This window comes from Staurois parvus, unplaced genomic scaffold (assembly GCF_062004578.1).
Source record: "Staurois parvus isolate SC_StPar_1 unplaced genomic scaffold, SC_StPar_1.0 ptg000282l, whole genome shotgun sequence".
NCBI classification, from domain to species: Eukaryota; Metazoa; Chordata; class Amphibia; order Anura; family Ranidae; genus Staurois; species Staurois parvus.
This window is the reverse complement of record NW_028318078.1, coordinates 14,858,926-14,883,443: the sequence shown is the minus strand read 5'-3', so window position 1 is coordinate 14,883,443 and position 24,518 is coordinate 14,858,926. Positions and strand designations below refer to the sequence as shown.

The 24,518-nt window shown below is 42.6% G+C and overlaps 1 protein-coding gene and 1 long non-coding RNA gene across 2 annotated transcripts in view; both read left to right on the top strand.

Annotated features, from left to right (window-relative positions):
- ACO2 (aconitase 2) overlaps positions 1-24,518 on the top strand; it is a 52,209-nt gene continuing 27,691 nt past the window's right edge. The window contains exons 1-5 of the mRNA XM_089681976.1: positions 1-133; positions 10,038-10,180; positions 12,028-12,286; positions 15,198-15,290; positions 19,745-19,903. Of these exons, the coding sequence (XP_089538102.1) occupies positions 98-133; positions 10,038-10,180; positions 12,028-12,286; positions 15,198-15,290; positions 19,745-19,903 (690 nt within the window). The 5' untranslated portion in view covers positions 1-97. The remainder of the gene's footprint in view (positions 134-10,037; positions 10,181-12,027; positions 12,287-15,197; positions 15,291-19,744; positions 19,904-24,518) is intronic.
- Positions 21,604-22,087, top strand: LOC149458686 (uncharacterized). The gene is made up of 2 exons (XR_016313397.1): positions 21,604-21,686; positions 21,783-22,087. It is a non-coding gene; the product is annotated as an uncharacterized LOC149458686 (long non-coding RNA).

The window sequence follows — 24,518 nt, the reverse complement described above, 5'->3', positions numbered from 1 at the left end:
CCTCTGTCTGTAGGAACCACGCCCACAACACATTCTATATAAGAACGAATGTGGTGACGCCTTACCCCACGTGGCCTCATCTTTGTCAGTGAACAAAATGGCGTCCTACTGTCTGCTAGCTGGCCGGCTTCAGGTGAGCGAGTACATAGTGGGCGATGCTATGTGTGTGACCAGAGCACTTGTGTGGTTTAGTTGGGGATGTTGGACGTAAAGTGCGCGGTTTAAGCCGTGATTTCCGGCCCTTCTAAGTGTATTTCTGATGCACGGGGTCCTGGTGTTTTGTGCATGTAGGTGACCCGCCTGCTGTCTCCATGGTAACGGACGTATGGCATTGAGTTATAGACGTGTATTGCAGTGACAGGCTGTGGCGTTGCGGGTTCACTTAGCTTTTCCTCATGAGCTGTGCTCTTCAAGGTGACACCAAGGTGACCGCCGGAGTAGTGTCGGGGATACAGCTTTACTCTGCCAAGTGGGTGGCACTTATCCTGGGAGGCTCCCTGGTGTCACCTTCACTTACGGCTGTCGTAAAACAAATTCCATCGGGAACCACCTATTCAAATTCTAACGTGAAGTTGAAACCTTTAATTGCAGCAAGTCTCCGAGTAATGCTATGTCTTCTTACAGACACGTTTTCTTATGGGTCATTTACTCCAAACTCTGTTCTCTGTATATTTTGTGTGTTTTCACTGCATTTTCTTGTAATGGTGGGCAGCACAGTGGCTAAATGATTAGCACTTCCGTCTGGCAGTACTCAGGTCATTGGTTCAAATCCCAACCGCAGCACCACCTGCCTGGAGTTTGCATATTCTCCCTGTACTTTCCTACGGGTACTCCAGTTTCCTCTCACGCTCCAAAGACATGCTGGTAGGTTAATTGGTTCCTGTCTAAACTGGCCCTAGTATGTATATGTATGAATGTGAATTAGGGACCTTAGATTGTACGCCCCTTCAGGGTCAGGGACTGATGTGAATGTATAAAAAAAAATATATATATATATATTATACAGTCACGTGTAAGTGCTGCGTAAATTGATGGCACTATATAAATACCTGAAATAATAAATTGTGTTTTTATTGCTCCCCCCCCCCCCTTTTTTTTAATTTTTTTATTTGTGCTCTCTTTGCTCTCTGCAAGTTTCATTTAATTGTGTTTGTGTGTTCTGGTGCAGAAAAATGCAGCATGCTGTACTTAAGGCTAATTTACGCATTGTGCAATGCGGACTGCTGTGATAAAATGCAGAAATGCTGTATTTATCGCAGTGCACTGTACAGAATTGCATGGCACTGTATAGCAGTGCATCATGCATTTCCATGAAGTGTACTTTTAATGCAATTCAAATAAAGTTTGCACAAAACCAAAAAAGAAAAGGCTGCCCTTCAATGCATTGAATCATGCACCACACTTCCCCATTCACCTCACTGCTGGCAATGGACAGCTGCTAGACAGGTAAAGCACCCTGTCTGTTCCTGTGAGAAAGGAGTCGCAAATGCCCAGGAAAGGACTGTTGTGGTATCACTAGGCTTATTGGAATTAATGTGTTTTTCTTGTATATGCGTTCATACTGCGTTTTAGTTTTTGTTTTTTCTTTTTCTTCTGTAACTGGTGTAAATGAGACCTTACATCAGACACAGTCAGGTGTGTTTTTAAAAGCAGGATTAAAGCATGTACAAGAATGATTTCCAATTAGGGGTTCACCTAAAACACCCCTGTTGGCCGATATGAAAATAAGCACCGATACAAGTGCTGAAAATAACCCCGCCTGGCGCTGCTGCCCCTCGCCGTTGCTCATTAGTTCTCAGCCTTACCTGAGAAACCACTGAACGATCTTGGCGCTGGGCATAGAGATAAGTGAAGGAAAGATGGTTTCCACTCACCTCTATGCCCTTGGAGGACCGGAACAATGTCACTTCCGATTCCGTTGCCTTGTAAACAAGGCCTTTTTATAAAAAAAAAAAAAAAGCACTAGATCAATGCTTTTTTTTTTAATCTAATGCTTTACATTGTAGAGGAGAGATGTGGGGTCTTATTGATCCATATCTCTCCATAAAGAGGACCTGTCACTAATAATTTCTATCACAAGGGATGCATGCATTCCTTGTGATAGGAATAAAAGTGATTGAATTTTTTTTTTTTTTTTTAACACAGTCCCTTTAAAGAAAAAAAATGCCCTCATCCCTCTGTGCTCACACATAGTGGTAAACGCATATGTAGGCCACACCCACATATGTAAACTGGGTTCAAACTACACATGAGGTATCACCATGAATGTCAGAGCAAGAGCAATAATTCTAGCACTAGACCTCCTCTGTAACTTTGCACTGGTAACCTGTAGAAATTTTTAATTTGGAGATTTTTTTAAGTACTGTAGTTTGATGCAATTCCACCAGCGTGTGCAATTTTAAAGCATGACATGTTTGGTATCTTATTTACTTAGTGTAACATCTTTCATATTTTACGAAAATTTTAGGTATATATTGGTTTTGTTTTGTTTTTAATCATTAAAGTTTATTTTTTTTCCCCAAAAAAATTGCGTTTTAAAAAATATATTTATTTTTTAAAAACTGTCCAATGTGTTTTTCGGCCAAGCGTGTCCTGAATTTTCGGTTTTGGCACCCGAATTTTCATTTCGGTGCACCGCTAATTCCAATGAACCTGGTTTACACCACTGCAGCAAAAATACAAAATACACATAAATGTGTGTAAAGGCAGCTTGGTGACATAAATGAAGAAATTATTCTGAACACACTGCAAATGCACTGGAAATACTCTGTAAATGCAGAATAAACATTCACAAATGCACATGCAATAGTGGACAATGGATGCAGAGATTGTGGAATAAATGACCCCCTAGACTTCTTGGTATTATCTGCATTTGACAAACACAGGCATCAGAAGCTAGGTTAGTTTGGCATAAAGCGTATCTAAACTCCATATAGGTTTTGCAACTTGCAGGGTTTTTTTTTTTTTTTTAGCTGTGGCATTAGGTCCCTTTTCACATGATCAGAAGTACACATTGGGAGCTGTCTGTGACATCTTAGTTGCTGGGTGAGGTTGCTCTCAGCACAGAGAAGCCATTCCCAATGAATTTATATATGTGGCTGCTCAGCGTTAAAGTAGAAGTTCACCTTTTAGTAAAAAATAATAATGACTGTGGTTATATGCCACCTCTAGGTGAATGGACACTGGCCGAGTAGGTCCTCCCCTATATAACCCCTCCTACTTCAGAAGTACTTCAGTTTTTTCACCAGTGTCTGTAAGGTGGATGGTGACTGAAAGTGTTGCTTGTGCTCCTGGAGCATACCTAAGGTCTAGTACGGTTCCTTCGATAATCATGGACTTTAACCCAAGCCTTGCTGGATAAGGAGAAGAGTCCTTGGGGTTTGGCCTGTAATTATTATTATTATTATTATACAGTATTTATAAAGCGCCAATAGTTCGCTCAGCACTGTACATTACAGAGGGGGACAGAACATGTGACAGAACAATACCAATACAATGCAAAACATGAGGGGATTGAGGGCCCTGCTCTTTCAAGCTTACAATCTAGAAATGCAGCCTTACGGTGCTGGACCCCACGTAGATGGAACCATATGAAGTTTTAACCACTTCAATACAGGGCACTTTTACCCCCTTCCTGCCAAGGCCAATTATCAGCTTTCAGTGCTCTCACACTTTGAATGACAGTTATGATCATACAATGCTGTACCCAAACTTAATTTTTATCATTTTTTTCACATGACTAGAGTTTTCTTTTGGTGGTATTTATTCACTACTGGGCTGTTTTTTTATTTTTTGCTAAATTACCAAAAAAAAAACACCAAAAAGTTTGAATATTAAACACTTTTTTTTCTTTTGTTTCTGTTAGAAAAGAGCAAATAAATAGCTGTTCATAAATTTAGGCCAAGATGTATTCTGCTACATTTCTTTGGTGAAAATAACCCAAATCAGTATTTGTTTAGTCTGTAGAAAAGTTAGAGTTCACAAACTATGGGATCTATCTGAAATTTTGATCAATCCTGATGTACTGCCAGCCAATCTAATTTCTTGAGGCCCTAAAATGTCAGAACAGATATCCCCCAAATGGCCCCTTTTTGCAAAGTAGACAGTCTGAGGTATTTAAGAAGGTGTGGCGAGTGTGGGTTTTTTTTTTCTTTGTTTTTTTGACACATTGCTTATAGCAAATGATTTCTTTGCTATAAGCAAGCATTTAACTGAAATCAATTCATTCAGGGTTTTTTTTTTTTTTTTTTTTTTTTTTTGATTAGCTGTGATTGGTCAAAGCTAATTACATGACATAGATGGGCTGTGATTGGCCCAGTCTGTGCATGTGATCACTGTGACCAATTACAGCTAGTGACACAATGGTATGAAAGGAAGCCATCCATTGTTTACAATTGTCATGTGACCTGCTTTGATTGGTCACAGCAGATCATATGGTACTGGCAATGGGCCGTTACACAGATCTGTCAACGGCTGTGTCCAAGATACACAGCCAGTGACAGATCTTGCCACAGCGTGGCACGATCCTGGAAGGATGTCATATGATGCCCACCCAGATCAACGAGAGTCCCGCTAGGTCGTCATTCTGCTATTGACTGAGCGGTAACAGGGTTAAATTGACAAAGGCACTTTCCAGTGGGACGCCAAGGCAGTGGCCCTACATTATGGGGACTGAATCCCTGAAGTTCTCTGACTATGCCCACCGTGATGGGCGAAGGTTGGTGCCTGGCGGAGGTCAGAAACTTGCGACTGGACTGATAAGCTATCCCTCCCTTTTTTTTTTTTTTTTTTTTTAACCTCTGGGAAGGGAAAAATAAGCTCAAATTTGAAGTGAAAAGGAGCTATTGTTTTGGCCAAATTTTCCACCAGGGTCAATGCTCACAACATTTTAGCCCGGGACATGCTTGCCTGTTTGTTTGGGCCACTAGAGGGAGCATTTTGGTCCCTAGCAGAGCAGCTGGCCGGAAACTGAAGTTGCCCATATTTATCAGGAGGCATGGGCTGCTGCTGATAGATTCCTGTGGCCGGGACACAGAGCAGGCTATTTAGTGGGCACGTGTGTACTCCCCTGAGGGGCAAGGAGTGTTGGCCAGTCAGGATCCGCCTTTGGTGGCCTGTAAGGTCACAATTTGCATCGAGTGTTTTCTTCAGCACACTACTTTCATAGCTGTATTTTGTAGTCTGTTTACTATTGGAGGTGCGTAGGTTTTTTTCACTGTCTGAAGTGATGTCTTCTAGAAAGAGGAGTGCTGGAGGCACAACAGGAAGGGGCACTAATGTGCCGCTGCCAGGTCCTGAGGAACCTAGTCGAATGTCCGCTGTAATACCCTTTCCTGAGAGGCCAGAAGCGACTGGGCAGTCTGAGCCCACTGCCTTTTTTCTGGTATTGTGGCTACTACTGGAGCATCTGCCTCGGCATATGTAACCAAGGATTATCTTGCTTTAGCGAGTTCAGAGGATAAGATCGCAGGGATGATTACATCAGTTTCTTGGGATTAAGAAGTTTGAGATATCCCTGTCACTAGAACCACCAATCCTGGAGCCGGGATGGAGGGAACCTGAGGATAAGGAGGAACTGCATGAGGGTCAGGTAGTAGTCTGTCTGAGGGGGTCACAGCCTGAGGAGAAGCAGGTGGTCTCTGCCTCTCAGTCTCAGAGGTTATTGGTCCAGGACCTCTCTGATATGGTATGATCTGGATTCAGGCTACCTCTGATAGAAACCTCTGAGATTACTTATTCTTTTCTGGGCTCCACAAAGTACTCAGGCCTTTCCAGTACATGCTCTTTTGGAGCAAATTATGCATGCTGACTGAGATCACCCAGACATGATTTTTAGTTCCAGTAAAGAGGCTTTCTTTTTTGTATCCAATGGAAGAAAAGTTTACGAAAATGGGGTATGCCTGTAGTGGATGCAGCCATTTCATCCCTGGATAAGTCTTTAACATGCCCTAACAAGTCTTTTTGACCGTGTCAACCGACTGCTGGGAAGACAGTCGGTTCGGGGGAAATACTCGGCTGAGGATTTGGAGGATGTCCACGTACTTTGTTTTGCGGTTGATGCTCTTAAGGATTCAGTTCAGCAAATTTCTTGCTGAGCCCTCTTATTAGTACACATGCGCAGGGTTTTGTGGCTGAGTTGGTCGGCAGAACTGCCATGCAAAAAATTATTGGCAGGTTTTCTTTCATGGAGAGCGGCTACTTGGGGAAGATTTGGACAAATCCAAAAGATTTCAGGGGGAAAGTTCTCTTCTGCCCTTTTTAAAAAGGGTTCCAGGCACCATTTTTTTTTTTTTCTTTTTAAGGTGTCAGGGACTTCGGTTGCTGGCTTCTCATCTACCAGGCAGTCGTTTTTACCGTACACAGGTCCCAGCCTCCAGGGGTAGGACTCTGAATCAAAACCTGACAAGGCCCTGGGTGCAAAGTCATCCAAGGTAGATCCAAAGTCTGCGTTCTTATGAAGGGGTGCCCCCACTTCGAGTGGGGGGGGAGGCTTTTGAGTTTTGTTGCTGCCTGGAGGGTTCTAATCCAAGACAAGTGGGTAATTTCTACGATTTCTCTGGGGTATAGACTAGTTTCAGGTTTTCCTGCCTCCCCGGTTTCTAAGATCAAATGTACGGATTAATCCAGAGAAGAGAAGGGATTTTACGGTTCTCAATCGACTATTGTCTCGGGGTGATCACGGAGGTTCCAGTGGATGAAAGGTTTTTGGGGGTTTTATTCAAACCTGTTCAATCCCAAAGCCAAATGGGGATGTAAGGCCCATTTTAAACCTTAACACCCCGGTCGCACTGGGTTCGACTTGGCATGCGATTTGCATGCCATACGACTTGCAAATCATATGCCACGTTGCAGCCTATTGCCTGCAATTACAGCAGTCAAATTGGTGCGGTTCTGACTTGGTCGATGCCGCACCGATTTCTAAAGTAGTACATGCACTACTTTTCGTGCGATTTGCATAGACATCTGTGTCAGATGTCTTGCAAATCGCACCTGAAATTGGCATGTTCCCCGACTTCACATCAAGCCCAACTTTTGAAATCGTGCAACTTACAGTGAACGTAGAGTAAGGGGCTAAATCTGTTTCTAAATGTCCAGTCTTTGCATCTGTTCAGTCAGTAGTGGCCTCTTTACAGGGCGGGGAATTTTTAGCATCCATAGACATCAGACACATACCTACATGTGCGTTATTCATTCCTCACCAAAGATTTCTAAAGTTTGCTGTAGGAGCTTGGCATTTCCAGTTCATAACTCTACCAGCGTTTTCACAAATTCTTGCTCTGGTGTTGGGGCTGCTCAGAACTTGGGGCGAGGGGGGTTCTGGAGAGAGAGATCGGTCATAGGTTATCTAGACCAGGGGTCTCCAAACTGTTGCCATTATCCGGCCCTTGAGGCACTATTCCTTCTACTGATGCGAGGCATTATTACTGCCACTGACCCCAATGAAGGGACACTATTCCTTACACTGACACTAGATATGAGGAACTAATTTTTCCACTGACACCAATTGTGACACTATACCTACCAATGACACCAATTATGGGACACTATACCTCCCAATGACACCAGCGACGGGGCAATTTTTTTTTTTTTATTCCCCTGGACCACCAGGCCAGTTTACACCCACCAATGCCAGGGCATTTTCTACTCTCACTGGCCACATTCTGGCCCCCCTAAAGTTTAATGGCCAGTAAACTGACCTTTTATTTTGAAAGTTTGGAGACCCTAATCTAGACTATCTGTTGCTCAGAGGTGGGTCGGTGCCAGATCAGAAGCAGGATGTGGTCCTTGTGATGCAGATCCTAGAACAGCTCAAGAAGTCGGCCCTGGTGCCAGTACAGAGCCTGGAGTATTTAGGGATGATTTTAGACACAGTTCAGGAAAAAGTATTTCTGCCTTTAGGGAAATGTTGCACCCTGAGGAACGAGATGTGCAGTTTAAAAGCCAAAAGATATCCTTCAATTCGCCTCTGTATGAGGTTGTTGGGGAAGATGGTGTCCTCGTTCAAGGCTATTCCCTGTGCCCAATTCCACTCCAGACCGCTGCAAAGGAATTTTCTGTTTGGAACAAGAAGGTTCTGGCCCTGGATTACTGTAGGTCTCTGTCTCCAGAGGTACTGCGAAGCCTGATTTGGTGTTTAATTCACAATTTGGAGAAAGGGAGATCCTTTCGGCCAGTGGTGTAGAAATTTGTAACAACCGATGCCAGCCTCTCAGGTCTGGGGGCTGTCCTGGAGGAGGCCACAGTTCAGGGAACGTGGCTTCCACGCGAGAGGGTTCTACCCATCAATGTCCTGGAACTTTGGGCATTGAGGCTGGCTCTGAGGTATTGGACATCCAGGCTTCAGGGTTGGCCTGTAAGGATTCAGTCTAACAATACTCAGGAGTGTGGACATTTTTGAGAAAACTACTTGTCCAGGGACTAAATTGGTGTGCCAATCTACTTATCCCTCATGACAATCTACTTGTCCTGATAAAAATCATGAATTTTAACCAAAACCTTATTTAAATCTGCTTTAAGTAATGTCTAGGTCTTTTAAAAACAAAAGGGGCTTTATGGTGACAAATGGTTAATATTTTTAACATTGCGCTGTTTATCTCCTCCTCCCCCTCCTTGCCTCTCTCCAGCCCTACACCCGGGGACTAGCAGGGAGGAGAGAGACTTTGCAGTGTAATGAGCACTGATTGGGTGCTTGTCAGGAAAGGGGAGTGTTGGCTTATCCTTTTATCCATTTTGCCGCCAGGTCTTTTTTGCATTTTTTGCACACTTTTAAAAAATCATTTAAGGCCTGAAGATTACACAAAACCCCCAACATTATATATTTTCTGAAATCTGAGACCCTAGAGAATAAAATAACGGTAATTTAAAATTTTTTGTCTCACGATATTATCACAAACATCTAGGAAACACAAAATTTCAGTAAAATATACTCTCAAGTTAATTTTAGGGCACAAAAAGCAATGAATTATCCAATTCTTTGTAAAATATAAAAGACGAGGTTGCATCGCGTAAATATCCAACATGTCAAACCTTTAATTTGCATGCACTCGTGAAACTGCAACAAACTTTAGTACCCTATATTTTCTATAGGTGGCGCTTTTAAAGCCTCTTATAGGTAATCAGTTTAGCGTTACGGAGGAGGTCTGGTGCTAGAATTATTGCTCTTTCTGGCGTGTGCGGCGATATGTAACTTGTATCTGACGGGAGAGATCTGTGTTTGCACACAAGTCTCCCCCCCCCGTTGGAGATCCTCGGCAATTACCAGACCCTGGTGAATGGCAGCGCGGGTAGGGGGTGGTGCATGTGCCTCCCCCCCCCCCCCCCCCCCCCCCCCGCGTGGAGATTGAATGCAGCGTTGTATCGCAAAAAATGGCCTGCTCAGGAAGGGGGGTAAATCCTCTGCAGGGCAAGTGGTTAGTGAATGAAATGGTTTGGTCCAGCTTGATTCAAACAAACTAATTTTGTTAAATGAAAGCTTCAGTTCAGCTTTATTAAATGCAGGCTTCTGAGATTTATGAAATGATTTCAGATGGCATAGCTGCCTAGATCATGTCTACTTTCAGGTATCACAGTACTGGTGGCAGCCCTTTTCTTTTCCCTGGGCTCACCTTGCTTATCTGTGATCCTGGGACCTTTGGAATAGGAGATCAGGGAACGGACTTTTCTGGATCTCCTGCATGGAGACTGAATGCAGAAGTGTTCAGCTCTGAGCTGTCCTAATCCCAGCATAACAGCCTGGCGTCCCCTGCTTAGACTAGTATAGAGTGTGTGTGTTGGACTCCTGATGTCTCCATTAAGAGGGTTTCTCACTATCACATAGGAGGCCTTGTGATGGTAAAGTAGGAGACAGATCTTAACAACCCCCCCTCACTTACCACATACACACAAATCATCACAAGACTGCTTCATTTTAGGGAACCAGATTGTTTGCAGCAGGTTTGAAATGGCTGACTCATGACTTTTTAAACTTGATTATTTCGTTCCTTGTACAATTTTTGATGTAATGTCTAATTTTGCATCTTTTTATTTTAATTTTTTAGCAAGCCTTAGGCCATGGAGCACGGAGGTACCATATTTCAGCCGTCCTGTGCCAGAGAGCCAAAGTTGCAATGAGCCACTTTGAACCCAATGAATATATCAGCTATGAAAAAATGGAAAAAAATATTGACATTGTTCATAAACGGTAAGTGGTATAGTCTTGAAGGTGGGGAAAAAACAAGACCATGATTTTGGATTTTAGGATAGTCACTGTAGTGTCACTGTGTCTTGTCAATGTGCTGAAGGAAAAAAAAATACACTTGGAAAATATATAAATGGCCATTGCTGTCATTCAGTTTCATTGACTTTTGGTACTTTGAGGTGCTGACCTGGAACAGCTGTGCAGAACTGTAATTTAGACTTTGGTGAAAATCATTGGGGGTACAACCAAAAAGTTACATTTATGGAGACTTGGGATAGGAAATTGCTCCCTATTATGAAACTCTGTATCAAATCACCAGGGTAGATCTTGGGGCACTGAACGCTTTAATGTATCTTTCAGAAGGTCTGCGATGGCAGCCCATGTATTTATGTAAAGCGACTGTTGCCAAAAACAATATTGTAAAAATAGGCACTGAACTTCTCCAGCAGGAGGTGAATCTTCACTTCGCTCTGTTTAAGAGCTGTGGCTTGTAGCAGAATCTTCGCACCTGTCGCTCCATATGTCACTGCTTTGTTATGTAGTAATGTCAGGCCAGTGGAAGGAAACGTATCACATGGCAGGGGACAAAGGACAGAGCACTTGAAAGAGGAAAGATTGGATTTGTCCTCCACCTGAAATATGCTCACCCTTTTCTGTCCCATTAGCTGTTTGCAGAACTTGAATTTTCCCAGAAAACAATACGCTCTGTAATTTGACTAGGGAGCCCTGTCATTTATCTGCCACTCCACTCACGGAATCTGGGAGAAGAATACTGTCGTTGTGAATGCCCAAGATGACAGGAAGGGGAGAGGGAACAGCGCAATGCTTCAGTCACTTCTCCTAACTTCTGTAGTCCTGTAGAGAGATGTCTAGCACTAGGGGAGGATGACCGTAACCAGAGGCCAGCAGAGCAAGCGATACATTTATTACACTGGTACTGTATGATCCCCAATTTTCATTCCTTTTATTTTTTTTGTTTTTTTAACCAAAATTCTGCTTTAGGACTTGTTTACACTACTCTTCTGAAGAGTAATCAGATTTTATTGCTTTGCTGAAGGCATTGATAGGTGGTAACATGGTAGTACTGCCTGCTGAGCATAACTCTGCATTGCAAAAACAAGCAAAATTATCCCCAGAGTGGCATATATACTCCTACTGCCTTTGCAGAAGCTGGAGAGGTTAGGGGGTGGAGAAAATTGCAGATCAGCCATTTGTCTTTACCACTGTGAATAGACTGGATCCCTGTTTCAGAATATACAGTGCACAATCTAAATCCCCCCCCCCCCCAACTCATTTGTTATAGGCATGGGGGTTTCCTTTTCATGTTTCTAGTTTTGTTTTTTTGTTTTTTTTTATACTTTTAGATGACTAATTTATTCAGATCTTGGACCCGTAGGACACACTTTATTGTGTTTTTGCTTTGCCACTCCCCACAGCAATTCTAATTGAGGCCTTAGTGTACCTGTATGTTGCTTTAGGACCAGAAAGCGGTTTCCTGCTGGGTTTCAGACAACGCAAAATGCATTGTGCCTCACTAGCTGGAAGTCATGGGATGTTCTGTAAAGGAAATGTGTGCCGCTTCTCAATGATGGCTCCTGTTTGGTGAATGAGTCTACCCAGTGTTCTTCAGTAGAAGGCATAGGTTGTGGAAAGGGGGTCGGTGTATTTGACTATGAAAGCAATGGTCGCACTTTCCTTTTAACTGCAAGATTCTAGCACCTAAAAAGAGGTGATGCTTAACTACTTCCTAATATATATATTATTTATTTAATTTTTTTTTAATATTAAAATCCTGCTTTATCACAATTTTACCTAAATTCACTAATTTTTAATTATTAATTATTTTTAAGTCTGGACCGGCCCCTCACATTGTCGGAGAAGATTGTATATGGTCATCTTGATGATCCAGCAAAGCAAGACATTGTGCGAGGCAAGACTTACCTTCGACTACGTCCTGATAGAGTTGCTATGCAGGATGCCACAGCCCAGATGGCGATGATGCAGTTCATTAGTAGTGGATTGCCCAGAGTGTCAGTGCCTTCAACTATCCATTGTGACCATTTGATTGAGGCCCAGCTTGGTGGTGATAAGGACCTTAAAAGAGCAAAGGTATGTGTTGTGCAAACCTTTAAACTACATTTGTGAATGTAAACTGCTCAAAAAAAACTAAAGGAACACTTTTTAGCATCAAGTCAATTAAACTCCTGGGATATTGATCTGGTCAGTTAAGTAGCAGAGGGGGTTGTTAATCAGTTTCAGCTGCTTTTGTGTTAAGGAAATGAACAGGTGCACTAGATGGGCAAGAATGGTTTTACAGGTGGGGAGGCCACTGACCACTTTTTTTTTTTTTTTTCTTTCATTAGTTTTACATTTTGGCTAGGGTCAGTGTCACTGCTGGTAGCATGAGGTGATACCTGGACCCTACAGATATTGCACAGGCAGTCCAACTCCTCCAGGATGGCACATCAATACTCTGAGAACTGGACAGGGCTGTAGAAGGTCCTTAACCCATCAGCAGGACCGGTATCTGCTCCTTTGTGCAAGGAGGAACAGGATGAGAACTGCCAGAGCCCTACAAAATAACCTCTAGCAGGCCACTGGTGTGAATGTCTCTAACCAAACAATCAAACTGACTTCATGAGGGTGGCCTGAGGGCCCAACATCCTCTAGTGGGCCCTGTGCTCACTGCCCAGCACCACAGAGCTCAATTTGGCATTTGCCATTGAACACCAGAATTGGCAGGTCTGCCACTGGTGCCCTGTGCTTTTCACAGATGAGAGCAGGTTCACCCTGATCACATGTGACAGATGTGAAAGGGTCTGGAGAAGCCATGGAGAATGTTATGTTGCCTGTAACGTCGTTCAGCATGACTGTTTTTGGTGGTGGGTCAGTGATGGTCTAGGAAGGCATATCCATGGAGGGACGCACAGACCTCTACAGGCTAGACTATGGCACCCTGACTGCCATTAGGTATCGGGATGAAATCCTTGGACCCATTGTCACACTACGGTGGTGCACTAGGTTGCTCCTGGTGCACAACAATTCCCGGCCTCCTGTGGCGAGAGTATGCAGGCAGTTCCTGGAGGAAGAAGGAATTGATACCATTGAATGGCCCCCATGCTCGCCTGACCTAAATCCAATAGAATGCCTCTGGGATGTCCTGTTTAGGTCCATTAGACTGCTCCAGGTTGCATCTCAGACTGTCCGGGAGCAGCTCAGGTTTAATATGAGGGTATGTACATCAAAATTGGTGGAAGGGTTTAGGAATTACAGCTCTTAAGAGTAGCCACCCCCCCCTTTTTCAAAGGACCAAAAGTAATTGGACAATTGAATCAAAAGCTGTTTCGTGGCCAGGTGTGGGCTACTCCTTTGTTAATTCTTCATCAATTAAGCAGGTGAAAGGTCTGGAGAATATTCTAAGTGTGGTATTTGCATTTGGAATCTTGCTGTGAAACCTACATCATGCGTTCAAAGGAGATGTCCATGCGAGTGAAATGGGCCATTGTAAGGCTTCAAAAACGAAACAAATCCATCAGAGATAGCAGCAACATTAGGAGTGACCAAATCAACAGTTTGGTACATTTTGAGGAAAGAACGCACTGGTGAGCTCAGAAACGTAAAAAGGCATGGACGTCCACAGAAGACAACAGTGGTGGATGATCTCAGAATCCTCTCTATGGTAAAGAGAGACCCATTCACAACATCCAGACAAGTGAAGGATACTCTCCAGGAGGGAGGTGTATCATTGTCCAAGTCTACAATCAAGAGAAGACTTCACGAGAGCAAATACAGAGGGTTCACCACAAGGTGCAAACCATTCATAAGCCTGAAGAACAGAAAAGCCAGATTAGACTTCGCCCAAAAAAATCTAAAAAAGCCAGACCAGTTCTGGAAAAGCATTCTTTGGACAGATGAAATGAAAATATTAATCTGTACCAGAATGATGGGAAGAAAGGTTTGGTGGAGGGTTGGAACAGTCATGATCCAAAGCATACAATGTCATCTGTAAAACATGGTGGAGGCAGTGTGATGACATGGGCATGCATGGCTTCCAGTGGCACTGGTCATTGGCATTTTATTGATGATGTGACAGAAAACAGAAGCAGCCGGATGAATTCCGCAGTATTTAGAGATACTGTCAGCCCAGATTCAGCCAAATGCAGCACTTTGCAGGTGCTTCTCAGTACAGATGGACAATGATCCAAAACACACTGCAAAAGCAACCCAGGAGCTTTTGAAGGAAAAGTGGAATATTCTGCAATGGCCGAGTCAATCACCTGATCTGAACCCAATTGAGCATGCATTTCACTTGCTGAAGGTAAAACTAAAGGCAGAAAGACCCACAAAGAACTGAAGACAGCTGCAGTTAGAGCCTGGCAAAGCATCAGGAGGAAACCCAGTCTTTGGTAGCGTCCATGGGTTCCAGACTTCAGGCAGTCATTGCCAGTAAAGGATTCTCAACAAAATATTAAAAATGAACATTTTATTTTATAATTATATAAATTTGTCCAATTATATTGGAGCCCCTGAAAATGGATGGACTGTGTATAAAAATAGTTGTAGTTCCTAACGTTTGTACTTTGTTTATGTTCAACCCCTTCAATTAAAGCTGAATGTCTGCACTTCAAATTAATTTGGACTGTTTTTTTGTTTTAATTTTATTGTAGTGGCATACAGAGCCAAAAGTGTGAAAATTGTGCCTGTGTCCAAATATATATGGACCTCACTGTGTTTTCAAAGTGTTCCTTTAACTTTTTTGAGCAGTGTACTTTATGTCCGTGTTTTACAATGAGGTGGTTTTTCTAGCTCTTTGATACTATAGAGCAGTATCTCATGCATTTGTAGAATAATGGCCTGCTGCATACTTTCGGTCAGGTGATGCTTTCACAGTTGTGGTTAAGGAATTATTGGCCTCCATTTGTCATTTTCATTAAGACACGATGTTTATTAAAACATGACACTGGCTCCAAGCCTTCCCCCAACACTATCAAAAACGAACTGTCTTTTGGCTGTTTTTTAGGATATAAACAAGGAAGTCTATAACTTCTTGGCAACTTCTGGAGCAAAATATGGCGTTGGTTTTTGGAAACCAGGATCAGGCATCATCCATCAGGTGAGACAAGAGTGTTCTGTGGTTTGTAATGGCAAAGACTGGTTACTGTAGGTTTATCTTGGATGCTGTCACCCAACAGGTTTTAGATGTAGGCTGTTTTTAGGCAGTGCTTTTTGTAAAAATCTGAATAGAAGCTGCTCTTATACATTCTTTCCCCTTAGTAAGAGGTGTTCTCTTCACTTGTATTGGCTCCAGGCCTTAGCCTGTATAAGGTCATTGTGTACAGCAAGCTCATGGGATGTTTTCAAGCAGCTTTGAAGCCTTTAAAGAACTTTTCAGTTCAGTTTGGGAATGTTAAACGGGTGTTTTAAATTTTTGAAAAAGCTATTTGCCAGGGACTAAATCGGGGCCCCAATTTACTTGTTCCTCATGACAATCTACTTGTCCAGATAAAACTTTTTTAACCAAAACTGTATTTAAATCGGACGTGATTTTAGGAATGTCGGGCTTTTAAAAACAAGAGGCTTTATATCGACTTAAACAGCGCAATGTTAAAAATATTACACGTTTATCTCCTCCTCCCCTCCCTGCCTGTCTCCAGCACCACACCCGGGGACTAACAGGGAGGAGAGAGACCTTGCAGTGTAATGAGCGCCGATTGGCTGCTCGTCAGGAAAGGGTGGGTCAGGGCTTATACTTTATCCCTTTCGCTGCCACAGCCGTTTTTTGCACAAGTTTAAAAAATTTTAGGCCTGAAGATTACATAAAACCCCCAAACATTGTATATTTTCTGAATGCAGAGACCTCAGAGAATAAGATAGGGGTGGTTCCAATTTTGTATGTTGCATGCTATTACCGCAAAATTTCAGTAAAATATACAAGTAAGTTAATTTTAAGGCACAAAGAAAGCAATAAATTGCCTTATTTTTTTGTAAAATATGAAAGATGAGGTTGCAGCAAGTAAATATCCAACCTGTCAAACCTTTAAATTTGTGTGCACTTGTGAAATGGCAATGAACTTCAGTACCCTATATTTTCTATAGGTTGACACTTTTTAAAGCTCCTTTTATAGGTCACCAGTTTAGCGTTATGGAGGAGGTCTGGTGCTAAGATTATTGCTCTCATCCTGGTGTGCGTGGCAATATGTAACCTGTATCGCTATCAACCGTTTCGTGCGTAGGTGTCCCAGCTTGTGCTTTTGTTTGTACGTGTGTGTGTATAGTATGTGCGGGGGGTATAGTATGTGCTTGGGTGTAAATGGAATTTTTTACAATTTAAAAAAAAAAAAATTTTTTTCTCTTTCATCACATCACAAAGTCCCCTTAATGTGGTGATTTTTTTTTTTTGTGATTGGTTCTTTGAGACATCCAAGGTTTAAAAGACCCTGGATGTCTCCCCTCTGCTCCACTGGGGATTGCTCTTTCCCAGGGATTACATTACAATCTCTCAATGGGGACCCGGACGTGACCTCATAACATCACTTCCGGGTCAGCACAAGGGGAGGGGAGCAGACTTGTCCGCTCTTCTCCCTTCCCTCTAGCCGATGGCGAGCTGGGCCCACTGATGGGCACAAGTGGAGCCCGGGAGACCTTGCGCCGGAGGCACTGAGAGGCTTGCACTGTGTGGAAGCAGTCGGCGGCAGTGCTGCTACCGATTGCTTCACCTGACAGGTGAGTCCTGCTGCTTGCAGCAGCAGGGCTAAAGGTAGAAACTGACTATCTGCCCAGAACTACTTGTCCCGGGTGTCAGGCAATAGGAATCCAACATCCCTGGTTAAAGCAGATTTTCACAGAAATTTGAACCTCCATATTCCACACAATTTGGAAGCTCAGGAGAGCTTTGAGTGGAATGTAAATTGTAAAATCAATGAATTTTGAGTATCGGATGTGGAGATTGTATCCCCATTTTGGAGATTAAATGGGGTATAGAAGACCTGGAATTGGGAATTGGGACTCTTGGAAACGGTTACCAGGTTTTTTCAGGGAACTTGTATAGAAGTACTCCTCAGCAAATATTTCGTTTTCAGAAATGGTAACGCATTGCATTGTTCTTGGGCTTAATCAATTCGGTGAACATTTTAAAGGGCTCAGGTTGGTTTGTGGGCTTTTATAAATGTGGGTAAGTACTGGTCTAAGCACCCTAGGAATGGGGAAAACTGCAGTTATGTACAAGTAAAAATTGCCCTGAAATAAGGGACCCTTAGGTCTTTGAGACCATGGCTGACAAGCGGCTCCTCTTTGAGGGAAGCTTTTATTGATGGGATGAGACCTCCTGGTCCTCCTGGGTGTCCAGCTGCTGCTTGTGAAGCCATCAATGCTATGAGAGACGGCAGTGAACAGGCTGAGTTTTCGCTGAACTTGGTGCTGTCACTGATAATGTGCAGTCTTTCCCTCACAGCTTTAGGTGTTGGAAATTTCAGGCAGTGACCTTGGTGTGACTTCAGGGCCTTTTACAGAGAGCCTCTGACACTCCTAAAGTTAGTGTCAGTATATGATGAAAACTGATACATTTCAAACATTATGTATGTGAGCAGCCTGAGAAGTTTTATCTGATTTAGTGTCTGTGTCCCTAGACTCAAAAATAAATTAAATAAAACCCTTTCTAATAATTCCTATATTGTGGCTGTGCTCTTTTTCTTTAGATCAAAAATCTTTATAGATAATTTATTGGTATACCTTGTAGTCACCAATAGTGTGGTGGCAATGATCTGCAGGCTCACAGAGCCTTTGCAGCATTGCCACCGCACTGCACACTCTCTTCCTTCAATGTAGTAGTGTCTACACACTATCTGCTGTGTGAATGGGGGTGTGTCCCTTCCCTCCAATCGGCTCTCAGAGCCCTCCTCATGGCATTCTGCAGAGTGTAACTTCAGATCCCTGCCTCCTTTCTGAAAGCTCATACAAGCTGTATAAATTCTTGATTTTTGAACTGCTGTAGAGAAGAGGGCTGCTAATACAAATTAGGAGGATTAATTTCCTCTGTGTATCACCTGAGGCCAGTCATTTTACTGGGTATATGTAAGGAATTACAACCACATAGTCTTAACAGCAGCCCATGAGCCAGCATGGCATTTTAACATCCGCTCACATTGCAGAGCATTCTCAGCTGAGCCAGAATTTAATGATCAGACTAAGACAAGACAAGATTCACAGGTGGTGCACTGTACAAGCCTGTATGCTGCCCTCCTGTTGAGTACAGTGACAGCCAACGAAAGATTGTGTAAAGTAGAGTGGAGCTGTCAATGATCTGCCTGAAGGCATTGGTGGGTGGATCAGATCCAATTCCTGACTGATCGTGCCAATCCATTTTGCATGGCCTGAGAAGAGGGCCTTGAAATGCTGAGGTGATGTCATAAGACAAGTGATCTACTCTGGCTTCGCTCCCCTGGCCAGTCCAGGGGGAAATTGCGTGACCACCACTGTAGCAAAGCATAAAGACATTTTAATAACGAGTTTTCAGTGTAAATCGGGGGCTGATTGTGACCTATCATTTAGATGTAGGCACACTATTGGGGTTTAGAACCACTTTTAATGGTTTTAAAAGCATTTAATGATCAGTTTAGAGATGACCACAAGTCATAAATTATGGCCCTAGGCGAGATGTTCTTCTTCTGACATTCGTAGTGATGCATCACATGCGCTGCGATTTAATGTTGTGCATGCCTTATGAAACTGTAAAAGGACATGTCTAGCTAAAAAGGTTTTGAAGTAATAAATGCCTTTTTGGCATTCCTGAGTTCTATACAGTCTATCACAGAGCAGTAACGTTTAATTTTATGTAATGGCAGATGACCGAATACCTGGTACTGTAACTTTGTTCCATCCTAATGTTCAGCATAGCACCTGTAAGAATCTGTAAATTAGGCTGGCCATACATGATACAATTTTATGTCCAATGTCTTGTCAATTTTCCTTTAGAATTACCTTCAACTATGTAGCGCAAGGGCCTGCCTAATTGAATACAACCGAAATTTGTTTAGGTTTGACCTCCTATTATATGGTTTTTGGTAAATCCAAAGCAAATTTCTCTAGAAAATTGTTTAATGTGTGGCCAGCCAAAGTTCTGCTAAGTAGAAATATCCACAGATAATCACTTTCCCCATTGTACCACATCAATGATTACATTCCTTGTGCAGCTGTACCAAGAAAAGTCTAAGGCTGGCCATACATTATATAATTTTCTTGAGATCTTTGCATAGATTGTCCAAAAACCATACAATATGAGGTCAAACCTAAGCGATACTTTAAATTGTATCCAATTGGGTATGCCCTTGCACTACATAGCTGAAGATAAATCTAAAGGAAATTGGACAGAAATTGTAAGAAAATTGTATAGTGTATGGCCAGCCTTAGTTTCAGGATTTTGCTTTAGAGCACAACATTTAATTGGGAAAGCTTGCAGGACCAGTGATTATCTATCTGTTCCTGAGCATGACCTGAGGCATCCTTTTATTTGTAAGTTTGTACATATTTGCTTTGCCAGATGCATTTTTTATTTTTTTAATTTTTTTTTAGATTATCCTGGAAAATTATGCCTATCCTGGAGTGCTCCTGATTGGTACAGATTCTCATACTCCAAATGGAGGAGGCCTTGGGGGTATTTGCATTGGTGTTGGGGGTGCTGATGCTGTGGATGTCATGGCTGGAATTCCCTGGGAACTCAAATGTCCCAAGGTAAGATGTTTTACACTTGATGACCTTTTTTTCCATGCCACATACGTTTACTAAAGTGTTTTCTATAGGAGACAGTCCTGACTTGTTTAGCAATCACTGAACACAGTGCGCACATGATTGCCAGTGTTAGCTGATGAAACTGAAATAAAAGTATAAATTTGATGTACCAATAATTGTAAAATGCATTTGTATTGCACTAATATACAAAAGCCCAAGATTACTTCTATTGGTAATCTTTTTTTTCCACCGCATTAACACGACAGCCAAACGAGGGACTGCTCTCCCACCTGTTTAAGACAGTAGAGTTCTAGTATAAATCTAGCTAATATTAAAAATGCTCCCTCCCCTCCCTCCTGACATCTATTCTGACTAGCCTGTGTAAGAAATCTGTATACTTGCCTTTTTTTTTTTCAGGCTGCTCCAGTCATGAAATTGCTCTCTCCTGTCAGCCAGCACTGGATGCAGGCTAGAGGAGTGCTCAACAGCTGGCACTGCCTGGCAGCAGTGATGTCACTCATGGGACTCACTATGGCCCATCTGTTAGCGCTCCCTCCCTTCCCCTGCAGCTGCCGCTGGCTGCCTTAGGGGAGGTGGATGTGAATGGAGCCGCCTGAAAATGTGTAAGCATACAGATTGATCGTTCACAGGTTAGCCAGCATGGGTAATAAGATTACATGTAAACTGAGAATCACAATCGTCCCTAACCCTCAAGGGGTGTACAATCTAAGGTCCCTAACTCACATTCATACCTACACATACTAGGACCAATTTAGACAGGATCCAATTAACCGACCAGCATCTATACAAACTGTCGATTGTGATTTTATATACGAGTGTATTGACACTATCAAATTTCTCCATTGAGTGTTCCCACTCTAGTATCAAACAAACCTTTTATATATGAATTTATGGGACAGAATAATCATCATAAATCAAACTTTCACTTTTTAATACTTGGTTGCAAATCCTTTGCAGTCAATTACAGCCTGAAGTCTGGAACGCATAGACATCACCAGACACTGGGTTTCATTCCTGGGGATGCTCTGCCAGGCCTCTACTGCAACTGTCTTCAGTTCCTGCTTGTTCTTGGGGCATTTTCCCTTCAGTTTTGTCTTCAGCAAGGGAAATGCATGCTCAATCGGATTCAGGTCAGGTGATTGACTTGGCCATTGCATAACATTCCACTTCTTTCCCTTAAAAAACTCTTTGGTTGCTTTTGCAGTATGCTTTGGGTCATTGTCCATCTGCACTGTGATGCGGCTTCCAATGAGTTCTGAAGCATTTGGCTGAATATGAGCAGATAATATTGCCCGAAACACTTCAGAATTCATCCTGCTGCTTTTGTCAGCAGTCACATCATCAATAAATACAAGAGAACCAGTTCCACTGGCAGCCATACATGCCCACGCCATGACACTACCACCACCATGCTTCACTAATGAGGTGGAATGCTTAGGATCATGAGCAGTTCCTTTCCTTCTCCATACTCTTCCCATCACTGGTACAAGTTGATCTTGGTCTCATTTGTCCATAGGATGTTGTTCCAGAACTGTGAAGGCTTTTTTAGATGTCGTTTGGCAAACTCTGATCTGGCCTTCCTGTTTTTGAGGCTCACCAATGATTGATTGTTGACTTTGACACACATACACCTACCTCCTGGAGAGTTTTCTTGATCTGGCCAACTGTTAAGTGTGTTTTCTTCACCAGGGAAAGAATTCTTCGGTTATCCACCACAGTTGTTTTCCGTGGTCTTCCGGGTCTTTTGGTGTTGCTGAGCTCACCGGTGCGTTCCTTCTTTTTAAGAATGTTCCAAACAGTTGTTTTGGCCATGCCTAATATTTTTGCTATCTCTCTGATGGGTTTGTTTTTGTTTTTTCAGCCTAATGGCTTGCTTCACTGATAGTGACAGCTCTTTGGATCTCATCTTGAGAGTTGACAGCAACAGATTCCAAATACAAATAGCACACTTGAAATGAACTCTGGACCTTTTATCTGCTCATTGTAATTGGGATAATGAGGGAATAACACACACCTGGCCATGGAAGAGCTGAGAAGCCATTTGTCCCATTACTTTTGGTCCCTTAACAAGTGGGAGGCACATATGCAAACTGTTGTAATTCCTACACCATTCACCTGATTTGGATGTAAATACCCTCAAATTAAAGCTGACATTCTGCAGTTAAAGCACATCTTGTTAGTTTCATTTCAAATCCATTGTGGTGGTGTATAGAGCCAAAAATGTTAGAATTGTGTCGATGTCCCAATATTTATGGACCTGACTGTATATTGAGGTTAAGCTCTGCATTGAGGATTGTAACTAATTCTGTTTACATTTTTTCATGGGGATTAATACAGCAGCACACTTAGGGATTTATTTATGTATATTCTATTGTAAAGCGCTGCTTAAACTGTTGGTGCTATATAAATCCTGTATAATAATAATCACATTTATTTTATAACCAGAGCTCATGGTACCCTACACCTAAAGGGGAAAGGTCCTGGTTCAGTAATTGATAAAAGCCTTCGATCCCCAAAGAAACTCACTCTGGTCAGGAGATAACCTTATACATTTGAGCAGTGGTCTCCAAACTGTGGCCCAAGGGGCAGATGTGGCCCTTTTGCTAGCCTTTATCTGGCCCTTGGGGCACTATTCCTAATGCTGACACCAAAAGTGGGGCATAATTCCACCAACTGACACCAGCAATGGGACACTATTCTTCCCACTAATATCAATGATGGGGCCCTATTCCATCCACTGACATCAATGATGGACCAATATTCCTTCCAGTGATTGCAATGATGGGGAACTCCTCATCCTCCTGACCACAGGCCATATGCAACTGACCACACCCGAGACCTTTTTTTTTTTTTTTTTTTTTTATTCGCTAATGTTGGGCTTGAGACTTTGTACCCCAATGTTTGGGCCACGGTCCGGCCCCTCCTAAAGTCTGAAGGATAGTAAACTGGCCCTTTTTTGTTTGGAGACCCCTGCATTTTGCATAAACTTCCTTCTGCAACTTACAAGCAAAGTGTAAAAATTCTCTGCTGAAATTTTCAAAGCCACTTGGGCCTAATGAAATGGAAGAAATGTTATTGTCTTCCAGAACTATTAAATGGCTTAAAAGTTTACCAGGTGAACCCCATCATAAACCTTTTTAATGTGCATACACCAATTAACAGGGAAAATTATAATCAAAGAATAAATGGTGAGTGCAAGACAAAAAAGAAAAGGAAAAAATAAAGCAGCTAGCACAACGTGGCAAGCCCTCTGTCTCCACCAAAACAAAACACTATAATATCAATGTACAGCGCTAACAGGGAAGATTAGTCTGAACTTCAAGGACTTAAGGCGGTTGTAAAGCGTGTTGTGTTTTTTGGGTTTTTTTTGGTGGTTTTTTGTTTGTGTGGTGTGTGTGTGGGGGGGGGGGGGGTTTATTGCTAAAATGGCTGTACTTGCCTGCTCTGTGCAGTGGTATTGCACAAAATGGTTCCTTACCTCTTCCGGAGTTCCCCGCCAGCACGGTCTGCTGCTCCTCTCCTGTGTGTGCCCCTATAGCAAGCTATGTGCTATGGAGGCAAATGTGTGGGTGCACTCCTGAGCTAGGCCATGTGCATCTACAGAATCACCGTAATGCTATTGTTATCAGCCTGCCCGCACGGTTATTGCCCCGCCTCCTTTTTATTACACCAATGTCGAGCTCCTCCTATTGCTTGCTGTGTACATTCTTGCACTAGCATACAATCACAATGCCTAACATGGATTTTTGAAATGGTGGAAAAACCAGTCATAGATGAGAAGGCTGCAGTTCTGAAGTTCAGCTTTTAAGGTATTGAGGAATTCGTCTTAGTCAGGAGAATTTGTTAAAGCCTTAAAGTGAAATTAAACTCCTATGTGCTTGTCTGCACCATATGATATGGCAGACTTAACTGTCAAATGAAGCCCTTCAGCTGTTCCCGAGCGCTTCGTCCTTCGTCCGATCTTCCTTCTGGGTTTGGTCACAGGAGAATAAGTGCAAGCAAAACCAAAAGCTTGTGGCATGGATACCTGACAAATAGACTGCATCTCTGCCCATGAAATGCAGTGACAATGAAGTATGATTACCTGGTATATTGCCACTATAACAAATATGTTAAACCATCAATGCATGTCCTCTCCACTATTCACCAGCGCTATTGGTTGGGGTGCTGTGTCTTGGTTACAAACCACGACACATTCCCTTGGCAACCCGCAGCCCTGCTGCTGGCCATGGAGGATGCGGTCATACATCTGACTTCTGTGTAAAGCTCCCAGTGTCATGAGAGCCAATGAAGGCTAACCCTAACCTATAAACTCGCTGTACAAGACTGTTTTTTGTATGATTATGTCAATGTAAATGAGTGCCATATTGATGGTTACTAGTGTTGTGTAAACTGAACTACCCAAATAAGCAATTCAAAGGGAGATTGAATATATTTGCTTAAACAGTATTTCTTTCCAATGAGAAACAGGAAATGGACTACATCATACTAATAGTAATGCGGTAAGATACTGCATCAACATTGGCTACACTGTAAGTGTCCATGAATAGCAAAACAATTTTGTGTCCTAGCAAATTGACCCCAGTGTCATGTTTAG